General features: G+C 36.8%; 1 protein-coding gene across 1 annotated transcript; it reads right to left on the minus strand.

The window, feature by feature from the left end:
* Positions 1-12,447: 12,447 nt before the first annotated feature.
* LOC136245614 (uncharacterized) lies at positions 12,448-20,221 on the minus strand. The gene is made up of 3 exons (XM_066037109.1): positions 19,461-20,221; positions 19,174-19,370; positions 12,448-13,544 (listed from the first exon to the last, which is right to left on the minus strand). The coding sequence occupies exons 1-3, from the start codon at positions 20,182-20,184 to the stop codon at positions 12,567-12,569; spliced, it is 1,899 nt and encodes a 632-aa protein (XP_065893181.1). The 5' UTR covers positions 20,185-20,221; the 3' UTR covers positions 12,448-12,566.
* Between the last annotated feature and the right edge of the window lie 542 nt (positions 20,222-20,763).

Raw genomic sequence — 20,763 nt, forward strand, 5'->3', positions numbered from 1 at the left:
TCGAGGGGGAAATTTTTCGCGGTTTTGGGGTTAGACTTAGCTACATAATAATTATTAGGCCGTGCAAAGTTAAAAGATTATATGTTTCTGGTGCTACCAATTCCCCAAAATTGACCAGGTGACCAGGCTTTGGTGTTTTTTGTGTGTGTACAGTACATTTGACATAGCAGTGCATGGAATTATAGGGAAAAATAAAGTAAATGTATCATGAAAGTTAGTGCATCTTTATAAGGAAAGAGTGTTAGCTAACAACACATGAAAACCTTCCAACAGAATTAATATTATAAATTATTATATATATGGTGATTGTACAATTCATTCAGCAAAAAAATGACCAGGAAGGGAACCAGAAACATATAATTAACTTTTCGTGTCGGCCTTATAGTCTAATACATTTTGGGAGTATTTGCAAATCCGCGAAATTTTTATTTTTAGTAACACTGCTCAAAATTTACCCCTCAAAATATTTAGGCTATATATAGCAGTATTTATTCTAGGGCTTTTAGGGGACCCACCCAAGATTGTGAGTGAGCATGACAAGTTGACAAAAAAAAGGCTCTTTTGTGCACTTTTGGATAAAAGCAGGTAAAAGGTTTGTGTGTTTATATCATAGGCGGCGAAAAGGGGGGGGGGGGGGGGGGGGGCTAGGGGGCTTAGCCCCCCCCTCAGAATGATATCACACCGAAATTATCTTTCTTGGAGTGGGGCTGAAAACCGTGATAAAGATCGAGATACTCTAATAAAGTAGTCAGTGTGTAGCGAGCTATGTAAGGATTTTTATTTTGTTTATCAGCTAGAAATGGTAGCTGGTGAGGTGGAAAGCTCTTGTCAGTTGGTTGTGACCTTTTTTTTTTTTTTTTTTTTTTTTTTTTGGTCTCACCTTGCCAAACTATAGAAATAAGTCTCGGTCAGCTCAGCGGAGCCCCCCTCATATCAACTACTTCCTCCGCCGCTGGTTTATATGACAATAAAGACTATTTTTCAATAGGGAGCCACCTCAGATTTAACCTTTGGTGACCTTCACAGGCAATTTTATGTTCAAAAACTGTCAGTTTTGTCTCTATTTTTCATGTTTATATGATTTAATATCCACAAACTTGGTGTCAAATTCAAGCTCTTGCCCTAAAAAATAAGCTAGTTTTTACAGAAAGTCCTTGATTGGTTTTAAAGTTACAGTGTTCTGAATGGTAAAAAAATGTAACTATTTTCTCCCGCCCACGTACAAGTTTGAAATATGTACAGAAAAAGATGTACTTTTCAATGTATGAAAATTTACCATGTTAAAATAGACATGATACTTAGGGATAGGTCAATGAACTACCATGGGGTACATACCCAGGTTATACTCTGCATGATGGGTAGGGACCCGCCGATTATGTTCATTATTTTACCTATTATGCTATGCTGCACTGTTCAAAATTTTGCCTATTATGCTTAAATTAATGCTCAATATTTACCTATTATGCTCAAATTATGCTCAATATTTATACCTCAGTTCCATGTTTTTTTAGTAAATTTGCACTTTATGGGAAAACAGTAAGTTGCTGAAGCACAGATTCTAAATCCTTGCTTGTCAAACTGCATGTCACAGAAAAGATCGATATACTCTAATAGAACAGTCAGCTGTCTGATTATTTTCTGACTGTTATATTAGGGTATATCGATCTTTTTCTGTGATATGTATTTTGATAAGCAAGAATTTACGGTAATGCACAAGTGTTCTGCCTATTATGCTAGCATTATGCTCATGCAATGCTTTCAGGCACCTATTATGCTCATTATTATGCCAGCATAATCGGCGGGTCCCTAATGATGGGATTATGTACGAGGTCAATTTGTGTGAATTGAAACTTAATTTATTCATGACTAGAAACTGTTTTGTATGAATGCATATTGGCTATGCTTTCTGGATTTTAATTTTTTATTAAATCACATCATCATAACAATACTGTTGCTTATGTTCTGTAGCTAGTTTGTGATTGCAGGAATTTCTACTGTAGACAATTAAATTCCTTTATATTATATTTGAATTAACCTCTCTGCATGATCCAACACCTCTAGCTCTAATCCAGAATACCCCTGTAATCTGATACCGGCTATTTGCTGCACCAATAAGATTTTGTCTGTTTGATATTGTCTTAATAACCAAACATCCCCACACAGTTTTTCTACCCCATTTAGCACTGAGGTCTCACTGTAGCTAATAGCATAAGTAACTCACTTCTACATGTCTACAATTTATAGCATTAATATCGATCTCTTTATTCTAAAGTATTATAGTGCATGCATGCTTACAGGTATTGTATTGTAGTGCTTATAATATAATGGAAGTGCTGTAATGGGTGATCACTACGTAAGTTATAAGCCCATAGGCGGATCTGAGGGGGGGAGGGGCAAGGGGTGATGTGCCCCCTGGCCTTTCTCTTGCCCCCTTGGACTCACAATACTGTATTGATACCAGAAACTGGAATTACGCATTCACACTGTATTCATGTATAGAAAGCCAATGAACAAATAGAATACAACAGTTATAAATGTACTTTACAGTTATACTGTACATTGTAAAGAAAGTGAGGCAAATAAGTTTGAATTTTGCGTTAAGATTGAGATACTCTAATAGAGCAGTCACTACTCTAATAGAACAGGTCGCAATTCTAATGTCATAACAATACTAGCTACGCCTTATTTTTGATTTAGTACATTTTACCATCAAACAGGTTTTATCTCAGATAGGCTAACTAGTCTTTATAATAAATAATGCATTGCAAGCATACACTTTGTTAGCTAAATGTTATCAAAAATGCTCTCAGTTTAAACCTAGAAGGTCTAATTTTTAAAATTTTTCTCTAAACTACAGTCTTACAACTGTATATCTATCATTCATCCAGCTATACTGAATTTATTATTATTATTATTATTAAAGTTATGCAACTGAATATAACTTGTGTACTAGATTTCTCTTAGTGGAATAAACACTGCATGTTGTAGATACACTAAAACTTCTTGCCCCCCCTTGGCACCTCTGACAATACCTCCTAGATCCGCCTACGTATAAACCAGTGCATTCTAGAGAGCCAAGGGGGATTGGCACATTGGCACATTGTGCCAATCCCCCTTGGCTCTATACTATGGGATACAAAAAACCAGTACACTTCAGGGGCGGGTCCAGGGGGGGAGGGGGGCTTTGGGGGCTGAAGCCCCCCCCCCTTCATATTTAGGCTTTACTTGATCAATATACTGAGTATTATAATGAAATTTTGTCTTAGCATAATTATATGATCACTAATAATACAAATACTCATAAAAGCACCTTATGAACATCTTTCCTAGGTATTATCAGTGGATTTATGCAGTTTATGCAACAAGGACTCGGATCAGAATTGGAGGTGTACAAGATAGAGATACTCTAATAGAGCAGTCAGCTAACTACTCTAATAGAACATTCACTGGAAACATGTAGTTGGTTCTGTTATGGAATTTTTCCAAATCTGTGCATACAACGAAGTGCATTGGTCTGTTTAAAAGGCTTCATTCATCTACTTGTGTAGTTTATATGTATGGCAATACTTAATTCAGGTACACAATTTCCATTGAAAATGCTCTCAGATTCAATCTTGTATTGGTCAAATTTCAAAATTTTCTACTTTCAACATTATTATTCTAACATGCACCTATTCAGTGTTGTGCAATTGTGAGAGGGATGCATCATGTACTTGGTTGTCTGTAACCTACCCAAACTTTTCCATTAACAAAATGCTTCAGAGAGCCATATCTATAATCTAAAGGCAGTATATAAAATATCTACAGGCAGAAATTATTATGAATTTTATGTGGAAATGTCTCCAAATTGCAGTATCTTAGCATCTATTTTTCAAAATTTTCCTGGGGGGGGGCATGCCCCCAGACCCCCCTAGTTCCAGCATGCTTCACATGCTGGGAAGTGTGCTTCACACATCTCTACCCAAGAGAGTAGTATTTTGAGTTAGCCCCCCCCCCCCCCTTTTATAAATCCTAGATCCGCCCCTGCACTTCAGCATACAATATTTTAGTCAATGCCCTTCTCCTTAAACTCCATGCAATGTTGCAACAATGTCATTCTAGAGCACCCTTACTTGTTGTGTGCAGTATATCAAGGATTATGTTGGTGTGTCATTGTTTGGTATTGCGAGGAACTGGTATACTGGCATTAAACAGTGCTACTGGTGATCTATACGTGTAGATATTATAAGGCTGGCCATAGGCATCAGCACCATTTTAGCCATTATGTATTCTATCTCGAGCAGTGTCCTAAGTTAACTTGTATAGAGAGGTAGTAGCTTGCAGGTGGCCACTATAAGACAGGTTTCATTGTATGTACAATTGTAATGACATCATAATAAAACTTAGCATGTTGGAAATACAATCTGTAGTACATATAAGTGCTATTACTGCATGGTGTGGTGAAAATAGGGCTACCTTTTACTCTTACAAATGGCTATAACTGTCAATAGTGAAAGCTATGGACTTTCTTTAAATGTTACTGTACTCTTTAGAGCAAGAGCATTAATTTGACACCAAGATTGCAAATTTAGAACCATGTATAAGTGATAAAGATGAAAAACGGACCATTTTAAAGCATTAAATTGGGTGTAAATGTCATCAAAGGTCAAATCTGAGGTGGCTCCCTATCAAAAAATAACCTTTATGATACAAACAAACTATGTGGCAAGTTTCATGCTTTTATCCAAAAGTGCACAGAAAAGGTTTTAGCACCCTTCCCACTGTGTAGCTACTTAGGTTAAGCTTGTTCTTAAAGTGGCACACACTGAAAACTGTCAAAAATGTCATCAGGTTCAGTCTTAACAGTGTAATACGTAAAATTTTTCCTGGATAAAAATTGCATACACAACCTTAAAATGCTCTCAAATTCAGTCTTAGGTGGTCTAAAAATTTACTACAGAACATAGATACATGACTATTAAAAAGTTATACCTATTCAGTATCTGAGAGCCTGAGTTTACCCAGTTTCTTAGATTAAACTTGTTTTCAAAATAGTACACTAAACTTTCAAAATTGTCTGTAATTTGGAAAGTGTAACTTTAAGATTTCTAAGCCAGTTTTCCTTCAAAATAGCATGCACAACCAACAGAAATACCCTCAGATTTAATTTGATTTTTAAAAATTCCTTGCTTTGAGAATGGCCCTACAACCATAAAAATATATGTGACCATAATGTTCAAATAGCCCAAGTTTTAATTTTTTTTCTTGTAAGATATTCATCCAGATCTGTTAGACTGATAGTATCTTGATGTCTCAACAGATGCATGGGCAGCATGGAATTATGTACACAAGCAATACTCATGCATCAAACTCTACCTACCATAAGATCAGGCTTCACAAAAATCAACACACACAACACATCTTTGACTATAGTCTGGCAACTATTTCAACTGTTGTGAACTTGAGCTACGTAGCTATCATATACTTAGACTTTTACCTAGTCACCCCCAAATTCCTGATTCTCTCATACAGTGATAAATAAATAAACAAAAAAAGACATGAAAGTATTAAACACTTGTACAACAAAGCTAAAAGAAGTAATTTACAACACAATTGGGACGCTTATCATAAAATAAAGAACTCTATCAACACTAAATTGAAAGAAGCACATAACAATTACTACTTAATGACTCCTTAAGTGGTAACCGTCGACCCGGACAATTCTGGAAATACATCTGAATTAAGTGCCAAGATAAGCATGATATTCCTACATCAAAGATGATCAACCAATTCACAGCACAAAAGGCAAAGCTAATGCTTTGAATAGTCACTTTAAATCAATCTTCACAGAAGAAAACCTGTCAACAATAAAAAATATGGATAGCCACACTGATGTAGCTAACATGCCTAATATCTCTATTTCTCAATCTGGAATACACCATGTAGTTACTTACAACGCTTGATGAACACAAGGCTATATATAGTGGACCTGACAGAATATCACCCTATATCTTAAAACACTGTGCAGATGAAATAACTCCAAAAAGTTTGCTACCAAATCACTGGCTAAAAGTGAATATCCTGTATATAAAAGGGGTAGATGCAGTGATGTTACTAACCATATCATTAACATCCATCTGTGCTGTGGTCATGGAACACATTATCTGTCATTCCATTATGATTCACCTAGAACTAACCATTCATGTGTAACTCATTTGGAAGTCATACTCCATAAATCACTGTCTTTGTCATTACATAATATTTATATTCTAATACAGTCACTAAAGTATCTAGAGCACTTAATTTTCTGAGACACAATTTAATGTTCAAAACAAGTAAAGGAATCTGCCTATTTAACAATGATCAGGCCACAACTAGAACATGCATCAGATGTCTGGGACCCTCACTATGCTGGAGAAATTATAGATCTAGAGGAAGTACAATGAAGAGCTGTTCGGTGGGTCTTGAATTGTTACGGTAGATTTAGTTCAGTTACTTCAATGTTAGATCAGTTGTCATGGCCAACTCTCTAAACTTGTCGCAAACTATCTAGATTACAATCATTACACAAGGTATTTTAGCTACCACAAGTTGTTACAATTCCTCCGTACTACTTATGATCAACAAGACAGTACCATCCACTACGTTACATCCTACCCAACTCATCTACTACAACTTACCTAAATAGTTACTTCTCAAAAACAATAAATGATTGGAATATGCATGCTACCGACAGACCTCATTGAAGTTGAAGATACTGAGACTTTAAGAACTAGACCACAATCATTATTACTGTAAATTTCATATGATTGGGTGAGCACACCAGCAGGGCTGACTGCTCAGTAATAATAATAATTTAAAATTTAAATAATCCTCATAATAAGCAAGTGAAAGGTTCCTTGTATGTCCTTATGAGCATTTAGTTAGCAATTATACAATACGGTAGTAGCTACTGTATAATTTTATTAGGGATCATGTAGGTTTGTACTTTCTTACAAAAAATAATGACCAGCACAATGCCTTCATGGCACCTTGGCAGTGGTTACGTACAAAGGCATCTTCAGTGCAATCTTGCTACAAAATTATTTTTAGAGAGAGAACCATCATTAATGATGAAAATAATGTATACACACAGTAAATAAATTGTGGTGTGTCCCACAACATGGAAGACCATAAGGTGGGCATGCCAAGGAGAGAATTTACAGTAAAACACAAACAAACAAACAAACAAATGACAAGAACAAAACAAACTAACAAACACAAAAAAAACAATAACATTTATGTTTTACAGCACAAAAATGCTTCTGCCAATGACTAAATTAAATAGTATTACAGATTATAATTATTTATTTACAAACATGAGGGAAAAAATAACTAAATTAATTTGAGGGGACTGTAATATGTCAGTTTGTCATAAATTGGTGTTTGGTCATTCTTGTACAGTGGCTACAGGGACAGTGGTAATGGAAGGTTATGAACGCTGTTGTCGTCAAACTCCTGTAAAAATGTTTCCACATAATAAACTTGTGTTTGATAGTTTCTGCTTGTAGGGTTAAATCCACAATGGATAGAGAGTTCCACAGGCTGGGTAAACGAGCAGAAATATAAGTTTGACTGTGGTGAGTCATCTTTGTGAAAGTACCGATGGAAGTATTGAACTGTAGCTGTGTTCATAGAGACACAAAATAATATGATATTGGTGTCTTGTATGACTATATCATTATATTCATCAGAGGTAGCATCTTAAGGATAATTAAGTGAGACCTGTATGATGAGTGGAAGTCATTAAGAATGAATTTGGTTGCTCTCATTAAGCCAGGTATTTATATGTTTGACTAAGCAAGGTCCCCAGACCTGCATGGGAGCAGTATAAGAGTTGTGAATGTACAAGACTGATGTATATACATGTAGCTATAATTTCCTTCTAGCTATGGTTGAGCAACTGATTGAGGAACTTGTATGCATTAGATTTTGTAAGTTTACCCTGACATTAGTTTGTAACGGCTATCCGAGGATAGGTCTTGAGTTTATTAGCATTTCCCAAGATCATTTACACATTCAACAGTAGCAATGATTTACTATCCACTGTGTAGGTGGTGGTAGTAGTAGTAGTAGTTGTGTTATTTGACCAAAACTTAGAATTAATAAACTTTGCGAAATTTAAACCAAGAACAATGGTCACAATGGATATACTCCATTGAAATAGGTTGTTTAAATCTTCTTGAAGAAGATCTGTTCCAGTTGTGTTCAAAGTGGTTGTGTGTCCAAGGCACTCGGTGTCATCAGTATAAATAAAAATCAAAGAAAACACAAGACAGTTAGATAAATGATGAAAAGAACAAAAAATAAAGCTCCAAGAATGCTGTCCTGCGGCACACCTGATAAGACAGTAAGGATACCTGAACAGCAATAATATTATTAACTTGAATGCGAACATATTGATACCTGTGAGTTAAAATATGCCTTGAACTATTTAAGCAGTTTAAATACCATATAGCTAATCTTAGTATGAGCAACAGTTTGTGATGAGAAACAGAATCAAAGGCTTTCTTGAAGTCTAATATAAGTACGTAGATAAAATCAGACATTATATTGTTGCCTTTAGCATCTAAGAGCTCATTTATGAATTATAACAAGGTAGACCGACCAGGTAGGAATCCAAACTGATTCAAAGTGAATGGGTCTGACTGGTCACTTTAAAAATAATTTTTTTCTATAACCTTGGAGATAATACATAATAAAGAAATAGGAAGGTAAATATATAGATACTAAAATATGATCGCCACATTTAAACACCCCTTGGTTTTACAGAAAAACTCCTATGTTTCTACTGACCACTCAGCACAGTTCCTCACCAGAAATACTCTACTAGAGGCGGTAATAAATACTCCAGCAGCTTCATCAAGTAGCTTTCTACACTGACACCTTGAGATTACTGTAGCTTATTGGATCCAGTGGCAGATCCAGAGAGGGTGGGGGGCACAGGGGGCACGTGCCTCCCCCCCCTTTATACCTTAATCAGGATGCTCTAATAAAGCACTCACAGTGTTCGTGAAGCAGTGTAGCTTAACTATGAAGCTATGAATAAGGATCTTTATATACTTTATAGTAAATACATTTGGTTATTGCTGTAACCTTTTTTTTTCTCTCTCTCTCTCCAACTTTTCAGCAAAGTGCATCCCCTTTTCCAAACTCTGGATCCACCCCTGATAACCTAGAGCATTGCACATGTAGTGAGGACAGGGGCTATTATTTACTATCATCCCAGAGATGATTGATAGTAAACAATGGCTAAGAGCACTTATTTCGATAATATCATAGTAACAGGGATTTCCTATAACCTGTCCAGTTCAGATAAAATCTGTAAGTAATCTTCCTTGGTCTGTTTTCGACCTCTTGCAGATTCCAAATTTTGGAAAGAGTCCAGAGGACACGTCAGCTCTAACACAACAACAGCATTAGTAGATGTAGATTCATTGTAAATCACAATGTCAGGAAAATAAGGCTAGTGATGGAGATATTGTTGCCTGATGAGTCACACTAGCACACATTACTTGTATGTCATAAATGTTTAGAAACTCAGCCAAAAGACCAGAGAGATTGGGGAAGTTATACAACACAAAACTTGATCATGTTTGTAAGTACAATGGCCTTGTGATAAACAACAGGACAACCCATGAGTTGTGGTGGGACGTGTATAATCATACAATGGTAAAATGGGGGTATAATGGTAACTATACAGTAATGATGTCTACTGATGATTTCCCTCAATACGAGTGATGAGGTAGCCAGGGTATAGGCCCTAGATGACTGTATTCTGATATTGTAGGCCATGCATACCTTCCTGAGTTGCTGCTCCCAGTTAAAGAGGCATTTCTTGGTGGAAGGTATCAACATACTCAGTAAGCTTAGGTTGAAACATATTTTCAACCCTGCAATCCTGATCTTCATGTTTGTAGTACTGTATGTAACTATCAGAGTGAACTGATAGAGTGTGTACTAATTCATAAACGGTTCTAACACAGTTGGAACCTCTTTATTTGGGTACCAACAGGGTTTTAACCAATCACTGACTACAATTGCATATGAATTTTTTTCTCTGAGAGATCTAAAGACCCCACTCTACAGTAAGTCCACAGCCATGAGCGTTAACCTACTGTTATGACTTGCATAGGGCTCTATTAATAGTAAGTGCATGGAGACTTTTGTTTAGCACATGCCACACATTAATCTCTAACATTGTTAAGATACCATAGTGCAATTACCATGCAGTAAAATCTCTTATTAATGTCTTTTTCTGTCTCAAGTGATCAATTTTTATGCATGTAATAAAGGATATCAGTGCAAAACTTTTGTGGGATTATTAACTGCTTTCAACTTCTGCAGTAAAGCCATATAACTATGTAGCTATACTTCTAGCTAAGACTCTTATTTACACTTGCCACAATAATACAGTATACCTTCTTGTTCTACAAGTTGGTTCTATTGGTGGAGGGCAGGACAGAGGTGTTCTAAACTACACTGCTTGAAGGTTCTTAGTTTACTAATTTGTTAAGATGCCCTTACTGTAGTTATACTGATAGTAGAGTGTCAGTAAACTTAAGTATATGGAACATAATTATTTTAGTAAGTTTTAAACTCTCAGTAAAACATCAGTGAATGCGGGTTTACTGAAAAACTACTAAAATAACAAACAATTAACTGTTCCATATACTGGGGATATACCACTGTAGTAAACTAAGATACTTCAAGCAGTGCTATCACCACTTAAATGACTTGATTCATTCACTGGTTGCATTACACTATACTTGTAATAGTATACCATGCAATGTTCCATCATGTTGTAAATGTTGTTACTGTAGTCTTCATTGCATTTTCATTCTGGTTAGCCATGGGTTCTGTTAAGGTGATGACAATAAACTATCATGAACTGTAAATCTTAAAGTTTTTCCAACTACCTTTGCTAGTTGGCCTTCAGACTGCTTGAAGTTTTGTAGCCATGTCGAAGAGTGCAAAATAATTAATTGTGAACAACAGGCTACTCAAATGTCTGAAATGCTGTAGGTGTTTTTTCTTAGTTAGTAGCCTACTGGTATATGTAATCACCTCTCTTGAACCTGGGAAAGCACAGCATCAATATCTGTTTTGCAAGCATCAGTATTAAGCATCAATAGTTTTAGACCATGCAGTTGGGAAAGGCTATGACTTGTTAATTTTTCTTAAGTATTTGTATGAAGTTCCTTAACATTTTGCTCTTCTCTGTTGTAATGATGATTATAACAAATACCTCAATTACAGGTTTGAGTTTTAAAATTATACAAATTGATGCAGTCTACACTTCATCAGTTACTATACTAGTCTCATAACAAACAAGGATTATATATCATACATAATAATTATTCATTCAAATCTGAATGACTCTCTACACACACACTAGATCAACTGTTGACTCCTTAAAAAGAATAATAGCAATGGTGTGATGATCTATATAGAACCCCTTATATAGGCAAGAGTGAAGCAAAGAAAAAGTTGACTTGCACATAGTACTTTAGCCAGTGAAGCATTCTACCCAGAGTGCTTGGACAGCAAAGCAGCAATGTGCTTGTAAACTACTATAGCCACTGGACCCATTCTTCCTGTGCATGAAAAAACTAAAGGAGTAAACATTACATGTTCCACAAGTTCCGTGGTACTAGTCTCATCCTGTTCAGTTACATCAACTGCTAGTCACTTTACACTATGTTAGTACTAGCTCTTCTTGTGTTATTGGGACTAAAAAATTGTCTGCCAGGTGGAGTGATGGCTAACAGTAATGAGAGCAATAGTGTATTTGTGGTTATAATTAGCTAATATTAAATGTAACCATCATGTTGGTCATTGTCAGTACATGCTGCTAATATCATAGTGCAGTAACTACAACACAGTTATATGGTGGAATGGCCAGGATCCCTCCCCTCACTTTTTGATCAATGCTTAATTGCTACAATTGAGTATTCTAATAGAACAGTCAAGCTATAACAAACTGCAAGTAGCTACTTAATTAGTTTAGTCTGCAATGCTATGTCAGAGTTTTTAAAACTACATGTTTGCCTTTATGCCTGTCCCCAAACCCCTTAAGAATGGTATCCATGCATGCATATATTTCGAACACAACCACGTAACTATATATCATTGCAAAAGTTGGCACCCTCTCTGAATGACTTGCTCCATGACCCTGAACTATATTTCTGCTCAATATAATTATTGAGATCATTTACTGCTCATGTTACCTAATGAGAAATTCACAGGAATCAACATTATGAGCATAGCAATCTCTGGTGCACATTGATAAGTGTTCCTTCAATTAGATGATCAGTTAAACATTGATTTTAACATGCAGTATCAAAGTCACCAAGTGACCATTTTAAAAGCACAAAATTTTTCATTGTTACTAATAAATTATCACTAACGTAGTAGTTAAATGATGTATAATGCTTTGCAGAATGTGTAAAGATGCATGTAACATATGCAAAAGTCCATGTGTACACTTCTTTATAATCAGCTCATTATATAATGCAGCAATATCAATACTTATCAGTACAATGTCACTACTGATTCCGCACAATGCGCCCTATCTCTGCTGTAGGAAGAGAAGAAGTCATAGCTCCTTTAATGTTCACTCCACCGCTGGTCCCTCCAATAACAATTATAGTGTTACTGTTGATGGTTGCTACTCCAACACAGTCTCTAGCAGTAGTAAGAGAGTCAACTTGTATCCATGACGTCTTTGAAGTGTCATATAGACTGATATTTGATGTGGGAACACCTTTATCATTACGACCACCGATGATCAGAGGAGGGTTGGAGTATGATACAGTAGTAGTGTCCCAATGTTGAGCTGGTAATAGCTCCTCCCACTGATTGGCTAGTTGATCTGATAATGATGATGAAGTGAGAGTTGCTACTGATAATTGGTATGATGTGTTGTAACGATCTCCATTAGCAACAGCATGTCCTACTAAGAGTAGGTGTTCTCCTGCAATTGTTGGTTTAATTGCCCACATCGGGACAGGGAGTTTAGTAGACACTTCTCTCCATGGTGATCTCTGTCGCCAGTTCATTATTTCAATGCTATCAAGAAATCTGTCTGGATTACATGCTCCCCCCATTACAATCACATGACCACCATGGGTGACCACACCTGGCCTGAACCTCTTTTGTCTCATATCAGGGTAGCAGTTGGCCCAATTGTCAGTGTTTCTGTTGTAGGTGGATATTTTGTCAAGTCCTGCCTTTTCTGCAGCTGGATCCTGACCACCAATTACAGATAAGTTGCTATCCATCATACACAGTACTCCACAACGGTGACCAGATGGAGGGAGGGTATCCCATTGATCAGTAGTGACATCATAACAGTAGACATTGTTATATGTCTCATCCTTAGAAGCAGTACCAGCAGTGACATAGACATTGTCACCATCCACTGCAACAGAGGCTTCATACAATCTCTTTGGGAGATCAGCACACTTTTCCCACTTTAGGTGATATTGTTTAGTCTGCAAAGCCTCCACCAAAGGAGGTGATTCCTAAGGGAGGAAACTGTGTACTAGTATAAATCATGTGATCTTCCTCAATAATCTAAACCCTCTCAACAGTTATAATTAGTAGTCAATGTGGTGGTTTACGTCTGATGTTGTTTAGATATATATGTATATACGTATGTAGCTGTATTTCCCATCATAGATGATAGATATAATACGTGACCCAGTCTGACAAAACCGGGCTTATCGCCTATTTAAAAGTATCGAGAAATGCCGGTTTTAAGTATTTAGTGTGTTGTAGCTCGCCAATGGTTGAAGCTATGTGTACCAAATTTTCACATGTTTTACACCAATTCCTTACCTTCCAGAGCATCCACTGTGCAAGTAGCCAACAACTAAGTTTCCCGCCATTTTAGATAGTTTTTAAACCGAGCTTGACTGTATGAGGCGAGCTGCAAATTGGGTGGTAGGCGGGGGCCCTGGAAGGCGGGCAAGATGGTGTTCAAAAATTGAAAAGGAAGGCCAAGGGATGAATTAGGCCAAGTTTTGAGCCATTGAGGTCTCAAAACTGGCTAAAATGAAAGGAAATTCACAGCAGAGGCACTTATTCAACACCACAGAGCTGTACAACCACATACAGTCATTCCCAGACTGACCAGTGCTCCATTAAGGTCCCACACCACACGTACGGATCGCCACTAGGCTTGGGAAAAGCAGCCAGCAAAACCAGACCACTCAAGTCTAGCTGATTTTGAATGTGGAATTAGATAGTTTATTCATGTAGCTTTGTGTCCTGTGTGAAAAATCGAATCTGCTGACATGGGCGATAAGACCGGTTTTCTCAGACTGGGTCACATATATTAAATGCTTCAAATAATATCAACAACAAATTTTACTATTTACAAGTAATGAAACCCTATATTTTATATACTTATAGGGGAAGATCTAGGGGAGGGACTATGGGGGATGAAGCCCCCCTACCTTCACTTTTAGACTTTACTTGATCAATTTGCTGAAGGTTATAATGAACTTTTGTCTTAGCATATTTATAATGATCACTAATAGTACAAATATTCATTAAACCCATCTTACAACTATTTTTTCAAGGCATTATCACTGGATTTGTGCTAAAGATTATCCAACAAGGGCCCGGATCACTTGGATCAGCACTGGAGGTGCACAAATTGAATAGAGCTGTCACCTAATTATAGAACATTCAGCAGATACATAATAGTATGTGTCTATACATACATACATACAATGAAGTGCATTGGTCTATTTAAAAGGTCCTCATTAATAACTGATTTATCTACTTGTACAGTCATTGTGTATGGTATACACAATGCCACTGAAAATGCTCTCAGATTTAATCTCATATCATTCAAATTTCACTTTCAATTACATTATTATTCTAACATGTACATGTTGTTGTGCAATTGTGAAAGGGTGCTGGTTGCCTGAACCTAGCTACCAAAACCTTTTCATTAACAAATGCTGCAGAGTTATATTCTTAATCTAAAGGGCAGTATATTATATTTATAGGCATTTGTATATGGAAATGTTTCCAAATTGCAGTATTTTAACATATATTTTCCTAACTTTTCCTTGTGTGTGTGTGTGGGGGGGGGGGAGGGGGGGATGTCCCCAGACCCCCAGCATGCTTTTTACATGCTGGTAAGCGTGCCCCCTTTTGTGACTTATATGTAAGTTATGACATGGGAGATAGTAACATTGGACCACTGTTATGCAAAACGCATTACAGTAAGGAAAATCATCTATAAACACCACTATTGTGTCATTCAAAAGTGACTTTTCACCACAAAGAAGCATCAACACTTCACCTTAAGTGATCTACAAAACACTTTTGCAATGTACTCATAGTATATAGTGTTCTGCAACCATCATTTGTTGCCTCTGAAAAGCTGTTAAACTAGAGGACAATAATTATTGCATTATGGCTATTGGACTTTGTTATAATAAACAATTACATGATCATTATACATGTTAGCTATATACTGCAAAAAGTTATTATTAAATGCTATTTAAAATTGCTATAGACTTCTAGATACAACATTCCATTAATTGCGTTATTTGAAGTAAATAATGAGACTCAAGTCAGTTGTTGAGCTAGTTCAGCATTTTTGTCACCTCACAAGCCTGCATGCATGGGAAAAGTTTGTAAATATCTTGCAGTTCATTAGTGAATGACTAGCTTAGAGTGTAGTTCAAGTGCTGAAGGCACTAGATTTGTGGGAATTTGTAACTGGAACTACTATGCACACTTTTAATTTGTCACAAGTAAAGATCAGGCATTTTAAAAATTAAGTATGCCTTTTACAACCTGGATGCCTTTGCTCAGTTCTTTTGTTATAAGAAACACACCTAAAATGTTGGGAGTAAATGCCAGAAATGCCAATAATATCACGATCAAATATGAAAATTATTTATTTCTAGGCAATGCACAGTATTAGGCACTGCTTGATGATAAGAAACTTATTCCAAGAATATAGCTATATTCAGTGATGAACTATACTTACTTTACTATATACATGTGCAGTAAGTAGTCTCAGGTAAAGTTTACTGAACAATTAGGCTATAATGGTTCAACTCATTTACAGGTTTACTAAATCACTTAGTCACCTGACATGCTCACTTGGTCACCTACACATGTTCACTTAATCACCCATCCTCAAGCAATTTTGTACATGATAAATAATTATTACATGAAAGACACACTGCAGTGCTTGAAAGTACTGTAATACTATTCTTCTCCATGTTCTGCTGAACAAATAGTAGACTAAGCAGCATATCTACTGTAGCTCTAATCGTTACTCTGATTACCGGTCGAATAATTATTTTTGTGGGCATTATAAGGATTTCAGGAAGAACTGTTCTGCCGTTCTGCATTGCTCTTTCACCCCACACTCATGCTCTGGCTATAAAGGTACATACTTTAAACCACAGTTTAAATAAGTTAGACACCGCGACCAATGGGAATTAAGTGATTTAGTAACCCCTCAGGCCCTTAGTAGCACTCTCGCTGCACTTGGGACACTACAGCCTCGGGCCATTGGGGTTACTAAATCGCTTAGTTCCCTTGGTCTTGGTGTCTAAATATTAAATAATGGACTATAATATGCACATTATATAAGTAGTTAGCAAAGTATGGGTTCCTTGGATTCCTTTAGCAGTTTTTATTGCAAAAGTGCATGCTCTTTAGGTTAAACCTGAGAGAGACAGAGAGAGAGAGCGTGTGTAAATAAAACAGCCAGTGTGCTAGTGTTAGGGCATATGTACTGAATAAGTCACTTACAACACACTGGACTTACTCTTTCCGCAAACTCACTGTGATATTTTGCAGCACATGGTAGAACACTGCACATGACAGTAGGGTTACAGCAAGTGTTACAGTCATGAAAGTGTCACAGCCTATGTGCTGCAAGTGTATATACTACATATTCAAGTGTCATAGCCACATTTTTGTAATTGTTAAAGTAGCCAAAATAGATGCAGTTGGTGAATATATTGGGATATAGATTAGGGGATTTGGGTGTGTATTCCACTAATATACACCCTAAATCCAAAGTCGAGGAAATTTACTGCTAATAAACCCCAATCTAAAGGTGAGGAGGGTTACTCAACAGTAAATTTCTGATTATTGAGAATGAGGGGTGGACATATATGTAGGCTTACGCCAATTATGCCGGCATAATTTTGAGCATAATAGGCTAGCAAAAGCATCAAGCATTATGCCAGCATAATTGGACGATTTTAAAGAATTTTAATTAAAATGCGCGTACCAAAAATACTGCACAACATGAACACAATGCACTTTATTACTGCATAAACCTTGCAGTGTTATTATTTTTACTACTAATTGACTGATTATTTGCACTTTATGGAAATAAAATCGAGATACTCTAATAGAGCAGTCACTTACTCTAATACAGCAGTCAAGAAATGCAGATGTACTCTAATAAAACAGTCAGCTCTCGAGCATAATCTTGATTTTGAGAGCATAATAGGCTGGATTTTTTAGCACTGCTCAAAAGCATAATAGGCAATTTTCAAAGCATAATTGGCTCAAGCCTAGACATATGTAAGCACAATACACCAAGTAGCCATGGCTCATTAATAGTACTGTATCTTAGGGACAGTGAAGGTTTGGGATTTCTGGCAAAAATGTCAAAAAGAAGAAAGGTATGGTCATTATAGCATTATAATCATTAATTGTAATTCTAATATTTAACCAGTCTACATAATGATCAACATGGAAAATGATATGGGAAGATAAAGTCATATAGCTATAGGCAGGAGTCTATTATGCTTTTAAATCTTCCAATCATTCTTTCTGGCAATTCTTTTTAAATTGATTTATTATTCCTAAAATTTGTCCAAAAACAAGCATATTAGTTAGAGTTTTACATAAGTGACTGCTATATTAGAATTATGGACTGGAAGTTGTTAGAGTAAGAGACTGCTCTATTAGAGTATCTCGATCTTTTCAACAGTTTTTATGCTTGCACTGTCTCAGTATTGTATTCAAAAGATTTTTGCATTGCAATATACAAGAAAAATTTATAATTCTGCACTAATTATTCCTACAACTCATCCAATTATTCCAGAATATTTTCCACTACCTATTATTCCCATAATTATTCCAGCATAATTATATAGACGTACTAGTCATATACAAAAGTGTACAATGGTACATATGTGATTGGCTATAATGCATTATGTATGGGAGAAAGGCAAAAATGCCACTCTTACAGAATACCTGCAGACTTGCATGAACCAACCTATCTCAACAACTGCAATGGAACACACATAACTAAAATTAAGAGAGTTAACAATGAGCATAGTTGCTCAAGGCAAATCCCTGCATGATTGTGTAATCAAGTGTGGGTATACTTGGTATAGCCTTTGGAGTGATCATTTCATGCACTACAAAAATAATGGAATAACTTTATAATCCAACACCAATCAGTTTGTCAGCAACACATTCCCATGGACTATGCATAGCTCCCCATTATATATAGTATTACTACTCCAGGGACTAGTGCGTACACATGATGAGGACATTAAGCTAAAATATATATCTGCAGACCCACTCTAAATAGAAGAAAGTGGCCAGTTATGTAAATATGGTACATGCATGGGCTCATGGAATGGAGTGAACACAGAATGCATATGTGCAATTCTTTATGTGTCCATGGCGTAAAGTGTTAATAATAATAATAATAATAAATACTTTAGGTTTAAGGAAGAAAATCCATCCCTCCTAGAGGAAGACGGAGTGTGGCCCTAACTAGACATTGGCCAACCTGCAGTTCGAATCCGGGATTTTTTTGCCTTACTTCGGCCCCTTTTCTGTTACACCTTATTAGCTATAAGTCATTGAAGTCTAAGTCCTTGTAATTAGGTTAGGAAATCCTAAGGCTCATGTTGCTGTCAGACCTTCAGTGCTGGCCACTGTATAGTGTTAATAATAATAACAATAATTTATAGCTGTGTTTTAATTTGCCATCCTGTCGAGTAAAGCATTCCCCAAGACCACTTGTTACAATTACAATAGAGAAAACAGTTGTGCTTTGCTATATATCCATATAACATTAATGTTCTATATTGCTAATGAACTCATGTGACTGTACTGCTAATTTATGCCAACACTTACCATCAATGGTACAATTTTCTCCTTGACCCCTTGCATTGGGGGCCTCTCATTTGGGTCATCATCCAAACACCTCTCCGCCAGTAGCCTTAGTGTTGTAACATCACCACCAGTCATCTTATCTAAATATTGTTGACGTCGTCCTGCTTCAGTAGGGGCAACATACTTCCCAGTGTCTGGGTCTCGTACCTTTGTGGGTCCTGAAAATAAAATGCTTTTTGAACTACTTGGCTATCTGTGTGATAGAATCTAGTGAGGCATAAAGAGCTCTTTGTTAATACAATACCTACCTGGGCTAGGCCATTCTTCACTGAACACATGGAGTACTATTCCAGCAAAGGAGAACACATCCACTGGAAAACTATATTCAGGGCAGTCAGCTACCAATGTTTCTGGAGGCATAAAATCAGCAGTCCCTGGAGCTGTGGTCAGCCTACTCTTAGTTTGGGTTCTGTCAGCTCTTATCACCTTAGCCACTCCCAGATCGCCTATCTTAGCTACTAGCTTGCTCGTCAACATCACGTTATTGGGAGACAAGTCACGATGGATTACGGGGGGGTTACGAGTATGAAGAAAGGTTAACCCACACGATACATCAAACAAAATGGATATCTTTGTCTTGGTAGCGATATTCGACTTGTTATTCTTCACGAAGGAGGCTAGGCTGGTCTCCATTAATTCCATTACCATAATTGGTATATCAGACTGGTTCGAGTAGTACACGCCCACAAATTCCACAATGTTGGGGTGATGGATGGCGCTACAACGGAGGCATTCCTTAACGAAATTATTTTTGATTGTCTCTCTGTCCTCCTGGCTAACTCCTTCGATTAAGAGACTGTGAATCTCTTTGGCGGCGTAATTTTTTTCGCGATATTGGATACTGTACACTTTGCCATAGGCACCTCGTCCCAAATCATTTCCGATGGTTGACACTTCCGAAAGGGTTAATGTTACGTCCTTCAGCTCAAGAATTTGATTGGTAGTAGAAATCGCATCATTTATACTGGCCATTATAGTAGCACCCTTGAACCGGATCACTGACCCAATTTACACCAAATGTTTAAGTGGGAGGGGCTGCTATACAATGTGCAACGTAAAGTCTTCGCTTGCGAAGTTGACACAGTTAAATAAAATAAACCTCGCGAACAACTGAATTCCGGCGCTGTTGATAAATGCAGTGGTTACTGAACCGAAAGGGCTATTGAACCGACAGTCACGTGAGATCTACCAAATAGACTTAAATAGGCTATGACAAGTAATTCCAAAAACAGCAAAAGGTTATGCAGTATATAGTTAGTACGCGTTCACCTGAGCCCCCCGTCAAATATAGTAATATCAAAGAAGTGAACATGTGTTCACTCCCAATGGTTTTGTACAGGAAAAGGCATGTTTTCGTCTTGTAAACATGTTTGCGCGCCTGAGTCGTCCATACTAAATGTATGTATGTGAGTTGACAAAGCAGTTATTGATCATGTTCCACACAAAGTGAACAATTCACATAGCTAATAGACTGCCATGGATAAAGTAATAGGCAATTACTAGCAGACATGAAAGTACGAAAACGGTTATACAATAAAGTTAAACTGAAGA

The sequence above is a fragment of the Dysidea avara genome, chromosome 15 (assembly GCF_963678975.1).
Source record: "Dysidea avara chromosome 15, odDysAvar1.4, whole genome shotgun sequence".
Taxonomy (NCBI): Eukaryota; Metazoa; Porifera; class Demospongiae; order Dictyoceratida; family Dysideidae; genus Dysidea; species Dysidea avara.